The 12,274-nt window shown below is 41.6% G+C and overlaps 1 protein-coding gene across 4 annotated transcripts in view; it reads left to right on the forward strand.

The window, feature by feature from the left end:
• The first annotated feature begins 349 nt into the window (after positions 1-349).
• Positions 350-12,274, forward strand: part of doc2g (double C2-like domains, gamma) — a 48,491-nt gene continuing 36,566 nt past the window's right edge. Inside the window, exons 1-2 of one of the 4 annotated variants that reach the window (XM_086034256.1) lie at positions 8,544-8,804; positions 11,592-11,647. Coding sequence is in view for 1 of the 4 variants with exons in the window: in XM_086034254.1 (XP_085890380.1) it covers positions 405-461 (57 nt within the window). In the remaining 3 variants the exon portion in view is untranslated. Of the gene's footprint in view, positions 462-8,543; positions 8,805-11,591; positions 11,648-12,274 lie in introns of those variants that run through there. The other 3 variants (XR_015087248.1, XM_086034254.1, XM_086034255.1) reach the window with 3 other exon arrangements.

Below are 12,274 nucleotides of genomic sequence, written 5' to 3' on the forward strand. Positions count from 1 at the left end.
GACTCATGCAAATTGAAAGCCGGTAGTTCAGTCTTGCGTGGGAGCAGAAGACCAAAGAGGAAGTGAGCAGGAGAGGCCTAAATAGTGTCTGATTGCTGATTTGACGCACCTGTGCGCCCAGGTGAAAGGAGTGCTTAATGAGGTGGTTGTGGCTACCTGGCAGAGTGGAGCAGTCAAGAGCTGAGTGGAAAAACAATGGAGTCAAATTCTCAAAAAAAAAAAAAAAAAAACTAAACAAAACAATTTGTGACTGAACTGAACTGCGTGACAATTTAGTGCGTTTAGCAGACACACTCCTTCATGCGCCTGGGCAGTAGACCAGCTTCCAAAAGTTTGCATGAGGAATTGCATTTAGTTTAGGATATAAAGCCTTTAGTGTATCAGGCTCATTGTGCGTTGTTTGCATGGAAGAGACGGCGAGACAAAGCATCGGAAAAGAGGCTTTTGGAAGGATCTTAGAGGTAATGATGTGTTCACTTATTGGTGACTGATAATGTCATATCAGGAACTAATTGCCTGCACTGTTACCTCATTAAGCACAGCATGACATGGTGCCATGGGGCGGTGAATGCGCACGTCCCTGCAATCACTGCTGACTCAGTGCCTCCTTACATCACCCACTCAAAAACTCATTTTACACGTTTGTTTCAATTTGATTGCGGGGAGTATTTCAGTTCATATAATGAAAAGACTTTGTCATTTAACGGCTGGTTCATAGATTTTATTTCTTGCTGTTCGGATTGTTCCGACATCGGCCTACAATCCGACAATCTATCCTCACCCCTTGTCGATTTCTCAGGCGTCGTTAATTCATGTCTCTGCCTCTTTATCACAAATATCTCTCCATCTCATTCGCAGGTATTTTCATTTTTATTTGATGTGCATATTCATCTGTGTTTGATCTCAGTTTTCCACCTTGCAGTCACCTTTTTACTCTCCTGATCTGGAGCATTTGGCTCATCCCTGCCCTTCCCTCTCCATCTTTCCTGCCTCTCCACTGACTTGCCTCTGGGCCTCACTGGGAATATGCTGATGGAGCAAACAGAGTTAAAGATAGATTATTTATCGTTGCGGGGTGAGGAACAGAAAGGGAAATGGAAAAAGAGGTCAAAAAAGTGTGTGCAATTAATTAAAGACCCCCAAAAGCAAATCATTGTGTAAGTGTTATTTTTAACCCCTTAAGAGAGTTGCCTTTTATTCCCAAATGTTTTATGATGTATCAGCACTCTGGGTTTTGTTGAAACTGGATTAGAAACTCTATCAGAGATCTCCTAGAGCTGGGGATTATGTATGAGGTTTACCAAGGTGCTTTATCTGGAAAAAAATTGATTATTGTTATTTATAAACTGCTTGAGGTTTAAAACAAATCACTGTTGTGGATTCAGTGGCAAACAAGATTGTACTGGCTGTAAACTTGACTTTGGAGTTTGGAAATCAGTCAGTTGTTTTAAATGGAATTAGAACTTGTTGGGTTATAATGACTGAAGGTGAATGTAAACACAATTTGACTGAAACTACTATTGCGGCGTGTCAGGTGTGAATCGAACGGTACCAAAACGGTAAGCGCTTGTACCACAATTCCTTCCAGAAGGTTGGACTCTGAAGTACAAGTCATGATGGCAATACTGTGGTCGACAATTTAACACGCTCATCCAAATGATTGAAAACTTGTATCCCGTTTGTAATAGAAAGTGCAGGTGATGTTGGCCAGCGAGCTTGTTCTCAAAGCCTAGCCCAGTCAACTAAGCCTACTAAACCTCTTCAGTTTATGTAGCAAAATCTACGATGGCAAGGTTCTTTAATTGCAACAAGAATGTCTGGTTCCGAGAACAGCCCCAAAAGAACAAGAAGAAGAAAACTAAAATCACACACACTATGTAACCTTAGAGAGTATCACTGTCTGTCAGTCATTTCATTTGACAGGGGTCGTTTATTTCGTTTGCGCTGCTGCTGCGCCTGTCACGAAGCCTGAGAAAAAGGAAAACTTGTTCAGTGAGATTGAGTTTGAATTTGGATGAAGGAAAAAAAAATATTTTGCACGTTGCCCCTGCTTGTCAGAGTTAAGGACAAATCACAGGTGGGGTTAATGGGATCTGTCTGTGTCAGGGCAGCCTTGGAGCGTGACAATGAGCGACGAAGAAAGACTGATAAAATGAGGGAAAGGGGAGTGTGAAAAGTGAGGTGCTTGGTAGTAGATGAGCGCAATGACGAGAGGGTGAGTCAAGGCGGTGTGAGAGCGGTGATGTTTCCTTTTTTTGTGTGATCGTCCAGGGGGCATGCTGGGCTAAATTTGGGGGATGTGACACATGGTGAAAAGAGTAATGCACCTTGACAGACTGGCGCTCCGCTGCCAACTTGGCCAATGATGCTCTCTAAAGCTGAGTGATGTGTAGCACAAGCAGCACCTGTGACACCAACTGCCGCCCTGCGGGAGCCTCGACAACTAGCCACCTGTTATAAATGCACTCGCTAGCGTCGCACTGCTGTTTTATCCATTCATTCATTCAATTCAGTTCATCCACTGTCATTGACGTGGATGCGATGCCAGTGCTGACTTAAAAGGTTTTCCAAGCAGACACTGTTGCTAGAATAAAACAAGAACTTGCCTCTCTCTTTTTGTTAAATAAAACCTATATCAGGTTTTCACATCAGGAATACAGTAGGGGCACACTAGTGTACCCTATAAGGCCTTTACTAAACATGGCCTGATCAACATTGTAATAAGAAATTGTTCGTAATGACAATGAGAGGACATTGTTCCCATCAAGCATGGGGAGCCATTTTTGCAAAGTCCCCTTCATAATCACAGCAAAAAAAAAAAAACCCATAACTTCCATGTGTACCCCTAAATCCTATGAGAATTACGGTAACTTAATGTTTTCAACCTAAATATCCATGACCTGATTAATAGAGAGAACTCAACCAAACTAAATATAATGAAATTATATACTTATCCGGCTATTTATATGGCTGCGAACAGAGAGGAGCGAGTTTACAAAAGCACAGTCAGTATTGCAAACTTAGCGATTTGGTCACGATTTATAGTTACTATTTGCACCCTTCGATCAACTCTTTTTCAAAAAGCGGCTAACAACCACAGCTGGGCGCTCCGTCTATATGACGGACCGGTGCATCTATCCGTCAGCGACGGACACCCGTTTTGCTGACGATTAACGAACGACGGGAAAATATTTCAAATAGACGGACTAAGCATAGACAGAAGCCCCTTTATTTAGTCCGCCATTCGTCAGTAGTCTGTCAATAGTCTATTTTCCGTAGCGAGGCTTCAATGCGTGGTGAGGAAAATAGTGAGTTGTTGTTGATTGGGGGACAGATTTGAGTGAAGGACCAGGCTGTGGACAGGCTTCCATGGAGCAGAGAGTCACTGTTTCTGTACAGATATCGTCCAGTGGGTTGGGCGGGGGGGGGGGGGTTGGGGGGTTGGGGGGTTTACCAATGAAAAGTTTTTTGTTCTTTCTTGTCCAGTCAAAAAGGCATCCAGGCTCATGTACACAGAATGTCTGTCGGGGTTAAACATGCTGTAGAACTTACCAAACAAATGTTGCCTATTTCTTCGTTGCAAAAGCAGTGAGTTATTGACACATGAGGTTGCGCTTGGCTAACTCGAGATTAGAAAAAAACAATCTAGAAATGCTACATGCATTCAGATCAGAAGGTTTAAAGCGGAAGTCAACGCAAACATATATTTTTTTCAAGAATATGTTCCCAGAAGGCCCATTAGTTGAAACACGGCATTCTGATTAATTTTGCGTTTGTGGAATATGAGTTAAGCAGCAAAATGCACTCGTTTTTAGCCATCTCTGGAGGCGGCCATTTTGCCTTCTGTCAACTGAAAATGACATCACAACTGCTCACAACGACCAATCACGGCTGACCTGTTCTCGTAATCTGAGCTGTGTCTTGTAATATTGTGATATTAAAATTGCCACAATATATCATCGTCGTCATGGCACGATATTCAGCAAATCTGTTTAAAAGCCCAAGTTGTTTTCTATTTGTGCAGTTCCAGCACCTTCTGGTGGGCGAGCGCATGACTGTCCAAGCCTATTTCTTTTTGAATGCTGTTATTATGCACAAAACAGAATATTGTGATGGTTTTTTTTTTTTAATATGAGGGTTTTTTTTTTCGTGAGCTTTTATACAGTATCGTGAGCTTTTCATATATCGCCAACCTCCCCACAATATCGTCATAATTATCGTATCATGAGGTTCATATTGTGATATTATCATATTGTGACATTGGTATATCGTGATATCCCTACCACACACCAAGATACTTGTGCCCCCTGCCACTTGATCTTGTAAAATAAATATTTTTTTAAATGTCATTTTCATCTTATTTTATTATAGTGACTATTTTGTGTTAAGAAATATTAGTGTTGAGTTTGTTTTCAGAAAAAAGTCAAAATAAACAATGGTGTGATGTTGGTTGATTGATGTCCAGTCTCATCTGTAATGGCACCACTGAAAACAATGTGAGGTGCGCAGGCTTACGTGATGAATACTTCACTGTTGGCGCGTAAGAGTTCTGCACATTTTTCACAGTGAAACTGTGATTTTTTTACATGGCATTGTGTAATGGCATCTTCACAGATCGCTTCACTTCGCCACACCCAATACGGCAGCGACATCAACGTATGACTCAGTGTTCAAGGTGGGGATCAATGTATACTGTAAATGTTCTGTATTGTAATCCTTGCTAGTGGGTATTGCAAACGGTACTACTCAAGACTGCTGTGCTTCTCGAATAGAGTACAATATATATATATGTTTTGTGAAAACGTATACATTTAGAGGCTGCACTGCCTCACACTGCACAAGATGGTATCAAGCCATGTTCTTTCTCGCTCATGCAATATTTCTTCCCCGGTCTGGCTGTTCCAAAGTCGTCACTTTGTCTAGGGGGGAGCAAAATATGTGTCACTTATCGCTGTGTTACAGATTCATCTGTTAAAGAATTGGTCTGTCTCCTTCCTCGAATGTCTCTGGGGAAATCCTGCAAACTCACAGACGTCAGTTTCACCACTGTTATAAATAATGGCAGCGGCCTACATTGTTGACCATGTAGATTGTGCACAGGCATGTTGAATATTGAATCCAGACAAAACTTAAGTGAAAAAAAACGGCATTGTTTACTCGATCGTTTGCCATAATATTTTCTCTGCTCACAATGTTTTCAAAAAGAATGTAGCCTCCTCATTTGGAGTTTAAAACCTTCCTTAAAAAAAAAACAAAAACAGTGAGCACTTTTTCAGCAGTGCAAAAAAAGTACAAATTCACTCATTTATTCCTAATGTCAGAACATTTTTTTCATACTCACGATATCCAAGACTAATAAAGCTCGTAGCAAGATTTCATCTCTTGTCACAGACTCCATTCGCTCACGCTCACTCCACTCACAAGTTAATTGATATCTTGTGCTGTTTCTGTGACTGAATCCTACAAACTGTGTTTGCTTGATGCCTCTAAAAACAGACCTACTGAAAAAAACTTTGAGTGTGTATGAAAACTGTGCACTCACATCCAAGACAGCACAATTTACTTACCTCTGACAAAAACATGACGTCGTGGTTACTCTATTTACAGACAATTTTACAGCATCAGCATCAAACGGAAGCACCAATTCCATTACTGGTCTCGATCAGAAGCACAAACGACATACATACAGAGTGCATAGTATAAACAAGTAAGATCTTCACAGTTGTAATCTAATAGGCACACAAATCAATGCACCAGTGAATTGGAACCCCTCTTCAATTTGTAAAAGATGCAGATAAATATGTTTTGAGCATAAGTGAAGCGCATGAGCAGGATTTTGATCTTTATCATCAAATGTATGCAAATTCCCATCCAGCGCGAGCCCAGTGCAAAAAAATTCCCTTTGCACGAGAGCGACAGTCTGCAAACGGGGGTTACTTAATCTCTGAGTTAATGGCTTGCAAAGAGGCAGGGGAGAGGCTGCGGTCGGAGTCTTAATGGAAAACCTTCACTGCATTGTGCCTCGGTAATGGGAGGAGTTTATCTTGCCATGGAGAGGCACGCCATGAATGCTCGTCCACAAATTGATTGTATCCTCTCCTTCCCACTGTTTCATTTCAAAATCCAGATGTTTACGGTATTATTATTAGATATTATTATCATCTTGAGGCGTGTGAAGGATATCATTCTGCAAACCGTTCTCAGTTTGCTCATGCTTTCAGTTTCTCCATCATTAAGCTCATAGAGGATTATACGTTTATTGTGGTTCCTTCCTAATAAAGTGGACTCATCACATCATTTTTTTTTTTTTTTATGCACAGTTCATCCTTAAACACTTCTGATTGTGATGCCACCTGTTTCATTCCTGGATCATCTTAACGATAATGCCACGGTGGACAATATGCAGAAGAGATCAATATCTCAGGGTGATTATCCAGCTGTCATTCTTTGGGCGTGATTGATTGATTTCTTCCTGAGGACGGGTCTGACCATGCTGATGCAGACAGCTCCACATCAATCGAGTGGTCTGGTGTTTCGTCCCAAACATATAATTATGAAAAACGGAATCATATGAAAGACGTCATCAGTAGTTTGACTTTGAGCAAGGTGTTCTCAGGAGAAATGAAAGGAAGCCCGAAAGGTTAATTTATGTATTAATTCTAAACGAGAATGAAAATAAGAAAACTCACTGTATTTTTCATAAAGCCCCGGTGAAGTACAGAATTCCCACCAATGTGAAGAAGAGAGTTTTTAGTGGTCAGCAGGTCACTTGCGAGCACTTTGCCAGTGCAGTGAGCACAGGAAGTGCTCACCTTTTCATTTTTAGCACGGCAGCACAGGGTAAAGAGCCTGAGAGGATTGTGTTATCTATACATTCCTTTCAAACTGCTGGGGAATCAAAGAAGTCCTGCAAGGTCAACAGCAGAAATCATTTTTCATTCTTTCCAGGCAAATGAAGAATCGTTCACTGGTCAATACTGCTACATGGCGGAGAAGTCGTTGTTTATTATACATCCACATTTATGGAAATCAAATGCACGTAGAGGATATATCAATCTTGCAGACACACTTATAATACAAGTAAAAAGCTACGTTTTACTATTGTGATGAATTAAGAGTTTTTGGTGCCATTGTGCTTTTTAGATATGTTTTGAATAAATCAGCCATTGGTCGTTGGTGACAATTGATCACTTTGATTGGCTGTTAGTAGTGAATCAGTGTATGAGATAGAATTAGACTCTAGCGATGTTCACACGGCAGTTCATTCCGATTTTTTTGGGCCATATGCGACACAATCAGATTTTTTTCATGCGGTGTGAAACGTAGGCTACAATTCCATTTTTTTTTCAAATCTGACCTCGCCCTCTTTCGTATGTCGATATAAATCGGATATGTATGCGGTGTATGCAGTGCGAACACTTATCTGCACACGTCATCAAAAGCCTGAGATGCGGTCCGCACAGGCGGGGCGAGTGCTCACGGAGACTGACCGAATCACCCGGGAATCTACATTGTTTTGAGTAACAATGTTTACATTCAACTTTATTTGAATCCCACTTGGAATATGAAACATAAAGTTGACATTTGTGGTGACAGTAGTGATTCAGCCACGCAAATGGTTATTTATTACGCGTGGCAATGTTGTGACGTGATCTTTAGATGTCTCAGTGATGTGATGTCATCTTTAGTCGACGTCTCCATGATATGAAGACATCAAAAAGTGTTGTCTCATTTACCCAAAATATTTCTACCTCTTCCCGCATCGCTCCTCTGTCGATATAAGATGATAAAAAGGTGCGCCGCCGGTCCAGCCATAAATACGGTCCAGCCATAAATACGGTCCAGCCGTAAATACTGGACCGAATTTACTCCTGTAAATACTGCCGCATGACATAATCTTTTGTGCGTGTCACTCGACGTCGTGCTTTGTGCGCATGCGTGTCACACCATGAACACGTTCCTTTCACGTTGGAAGTTGCATTTGTTTTTGTAATGTGAACGAGTAAATAAAAAGATCGGATTTAACAAAAAATCAGAATTGGGCATATTAACCTTCATTTCATAGCGCTCCACCCTGCCCTGTCTGTTCTATTGCATTTTTACTGTTGAGGGGTTTGAATTGGTTCGCTTTATTACTAACGCTGATGCTGATCCTGTTACTCTGTCACCCACACAGGCACGCACGCACATACCCACACACACACGCACGCACACGCGCACCTCCACCCCCACCCACCCCCACACACACACACGCGCGCCCGTACGCACACACACACACACGCACACACACACACAGTTTATTGTGTTACAGCCAGTCAACGTGTTGAATTTAATTTCCGTTCCTTCCGAATTCCTCATCCTTACCCTTTTGTGTGTTGTGAGCGTGTCCCTCCAAAACCACCACATGTATTGAACTGTTCACCGTAGCCTATTCATTTACCTCATTTACCTCTGCCTGTTGGACCGTGTGTCAACGCACACAAACTCTCTCTCTCTCTCTCCCTCCCCACCTTCCCCAGCCCCCCTCCCCCCCTCCACCTGCTGCGAAAGTGAGTGTACTGTGTATGACATACACGGTCTGCACTCGACTGATGAGGATTTTAAGTGGATACGTCACAAATAAGGGAAAAGGGAAGAGGGAGGGACGGAGCCAGAAGAGTAGAGCAAGCCATGTTCCGAGAGCCGGAGAGAGAGGGGCATATATTGACTCAAAGCTGGTCTTCATGCTCCTTAGTGTGTGTGAGAGAGAGGCAGGCGTGAGAGCAGTTAAGATGGAGTGCTGGCACAGATGAAGACTGCCCTTGGTATGTATTTTGGCGGCTGTCTGCGTCCGTGCATGCTCCTCTGCGTATGTCTGAGGCTCCGAGCGAATGAGTTTGCGAGCGCCACCATGCTTCCAAGTGTTCCTTGATGTCATTGTAATATGCAAGCAGTGATGTAGAGGGCTGTCGTTACATAAACGCAGTGTGAAATCATTGAGTGAGTGGAGGTAATGAAATTGGATGATGGGTTCTTCATGTTGGTGGAGGATTTCAACTTGTACTTCCTGTACAGTACATGTGTTTGAATTAGTTATGGTGAGGAGTCTGCTGTTTAAAATGTGACTTCACAACTAAGTTGTGGCTTTTGTGTAGGGCTGTGGCAAAGAGGCTTGCAGCAGAATCACTTGAAGATGTATGTCAGACATTGGATTTACCAATACTGATTGTTTGCTTATACTTAAAAAAAAGTCCTCTATAATCTCTTCATTTGAACATGTGCATCGGTTGCGCATGATCCAAATGTGTTAAACTAACATACATCATTTGTGATGGTGGTGGTGGTGGTGGGGGGGGGGGGCTGTTATTTAACCAAATTTGAATCACGTACGGCGGCACGGTGATCGACTGGTTAGCACGTCCGGCTCACGGTTCAGAGGTCGTGGGTTCGATCCCGGCTCCAGCTTACCTGTGTGGAGTTTGGATGTTCTCCCCGTGGTCTCCCCCCCGGGTACTCCGGTTTCCTCCCACATTCCAAAAACATCTCTCTAAACAATCGCTCTCTCTAAAGACTCTCTAAATTGCCCCTAGGTGTGATTGTGAGTGCGGATGTTTGTCTCTGTGTGCCCTGCGATTGGCTGGCAACCAATTCAAGGTGTCCCCCGCCTACTGCCCGAAGACAGCTGGGATAGGCTCCAGCACGCCCGCGACCCTTGTGAGGACAAGCGGTATAGACAATGGATGGATGGATGAATCATGTGCACCTAAAAATTACCCCTCCCCGCTTGTGCATTAACCAGCATACATTTTCATCTTTAAAAAAAGGAAAATAAATACTGACTTTGACATAGAATGGAAGCGCAATTACAATGATATTTGTAGTAAAGCGCTTCCCAACTTACAGTAAATACTAAGGCAAGCAATTCAGAAAAGCCAACAATTGACTGCTCAACACAGCAACATTTGACAAAGTTAGGTGATGAATTTTGCTGCTTGCAATTAAAATCAGTCAATGCGTTCCTATCTGTAGAGATAATAAACACAAGTAACAATTGTACCCACTTGGATGCATTGCATTCATAGTCATTGGTCTGGCCCATGGACTGTCACTGAGATTTTCTTTATGTTGAACCCCCACATGATAACATTTTATGTGCTAATAGCAATACATGAGATTTCAACGTGGACACAAAATAGTGCCTATCAGTGTTGATGAATTTATGACATGCTTCCCTGAAGTGCTGATGATATACACTTTGATTAAATTTACTAACACCCTCACTAAATCAACTTGCTTGTTGAATTACATCACTTTCCGTCATTTATGAGTATGCAGCGTGAGTTGTTGTTCTATTTCGGACAGAAATTAGTCTTATAAAGCATGACAAATATGCTCAATTTTGAGAAACAGCTCCAAAGATTGTGAATGACAGAAGCATACAATTTATCGGTGCAGGAAAGTGCACTCATTCCAAAAAATGCGACTTGCACTTCTGGCAATTTGGGACGATTAATACAGTATATGTCTTTTTTAGTCACAGCAGATGTAGTTTAGGAAAATTACACTACTGCTATTCTTCTGCGATGAGCATACGCACTCTGTCTTTTTACATGTCTGCATAGTAGTAATAGTAAACCAGGTGCGGGCAAATAATTTTGCAAAGGGGCCGCATAAAAAACTCGAACGGGCCAAGCCAACTTTGTCTATGTTATTTGAAATGAATTCAGAAAAAGCATAGTCTTGTTTCAATACATTGCTGTGTGTGTCAATATAATATGTAGTTATGATTGTGAAGTACACATTGTAAACTCAATTGCAAGCGGTCATTAAAATGCCATCTGTACACTTCGAAAATTATAACATTCATTTTGTGCACCCACTGCCAACTCATATCAACTGTTCCCAGTCAGGCGTTTCAAATATATACGTAGTCATGAAGTATAATATTATTGTCAATGATGTTTTATGATACAGTGATGAGTTACAATACATTCAATACTTACAGCATATGAAACTGTAGATTTGCATACAGTACTTTTCAGGCCAAATCCCTGTGGACCTCTTTCCTCCACCGTAAAGGAAATAAAAATGTTGGTAACATTAGGACCACTGCTGTCATTTTTGTAGTTCTCTTTTTGGGAAAAATAGTTGCGAGAGGGGTCGTAAAAGTCACTTAATAAAGCGAAAAGGTAGCGAAAAGGCCTATAGCTCTTGGTCCTTGCTTGTACTAGCGACCTCAAGTATGCACATAAAATAAAAGCATTACTTTCATAATAAAACCACCATATATTTGATATTTTACTTTGACTTCATGGTCACTGTGAGGCCTGGTCAGAGACTGTAAACAATCAGAATGGCTGAATGCTAGCTGTGGACACGCCTCCTTTCAAGAATGTCAGGTAATGCCTCATTATCCACTGGCCTGATTATCATTATTTCATTGAGGATCCATTGTACTACTGCATAGATCACATATTGATCAATATTAAGAATGTATGACCCTCATTTACTTTTATGGACTTATCACACTATTTAATCAGATGTTGTGTTCAGGGCCAGAAGGGTGTAACTGCCATATTCTGAGCATATCAGTGATTTTTTTTTTTTTTTAGTGTCACGAAAAAGACATCGAATGGATTAAAACGTGTCACAATAGTTACAGCAGCAGGTAAGTGGTGTCATCATCATGGGAATATTTCTTAATCTAATCGCCCACATCATGTTTCTTCACTTAACTAGCAGCAGTGCAGAAACTTGAACAGTAATTGCAAGATTTTATTAAAGGGATGAAAGCATGAAAAAAACTGCTTTAATTGCTCTGAGGAAACTAGGAAATGATGGCCTTTGGTAAATGGAGTTTGTTAGTATTTATTATGCTTTATTTAGAGGTAAACATGTTAATGACTCAGTTAGACTCTAAGCGGCATTATGTAAATATTGCTGTGGGGAGGCGCCGAGAGCGAGAGGAGTGCGGAGAAGAGAAAAATGTTGGAGAGTGATGTGACATCACATGCTCAGACAGTAATACAGTGGAATATTTATTCGAAGCACAGACTTGGTGCGCAGGCACCAAGTGTGAGTCACACTTGAAGTGGCAAACGTTGTGGCAAGTTCTATTTTGGCATTTGAGAGCCGAGAATTGCATTGACAGATGAACACCGAAACATATTTCTCCCTTTTTTTTCTCCCTTTGTGGGCGTGGAAGATGTGATGTGAATTTAAACGCAGTGCGTCCTGTCCTACAAAGTCAGCCACTGTGAAAAGTTGGGAGCTCAGGAGAAAGACGGTGTGTTGT

This window comes from Filicampus tigris, chromosome 6 (assembly GCF_054856515.1).
Source record: "Filicampus tigris isolate MCC_2025a chromosome 6, RoL_Ftig_1.0, whole genome shotgun sequence".
Taxonomy (NCBI): domain Eukaryota; kingdom Metazoa; phylum Chordata; class Actinopteri; order Syngnathiformes; family Syngnathidae; genus Filicampus; species Filicampus tigris.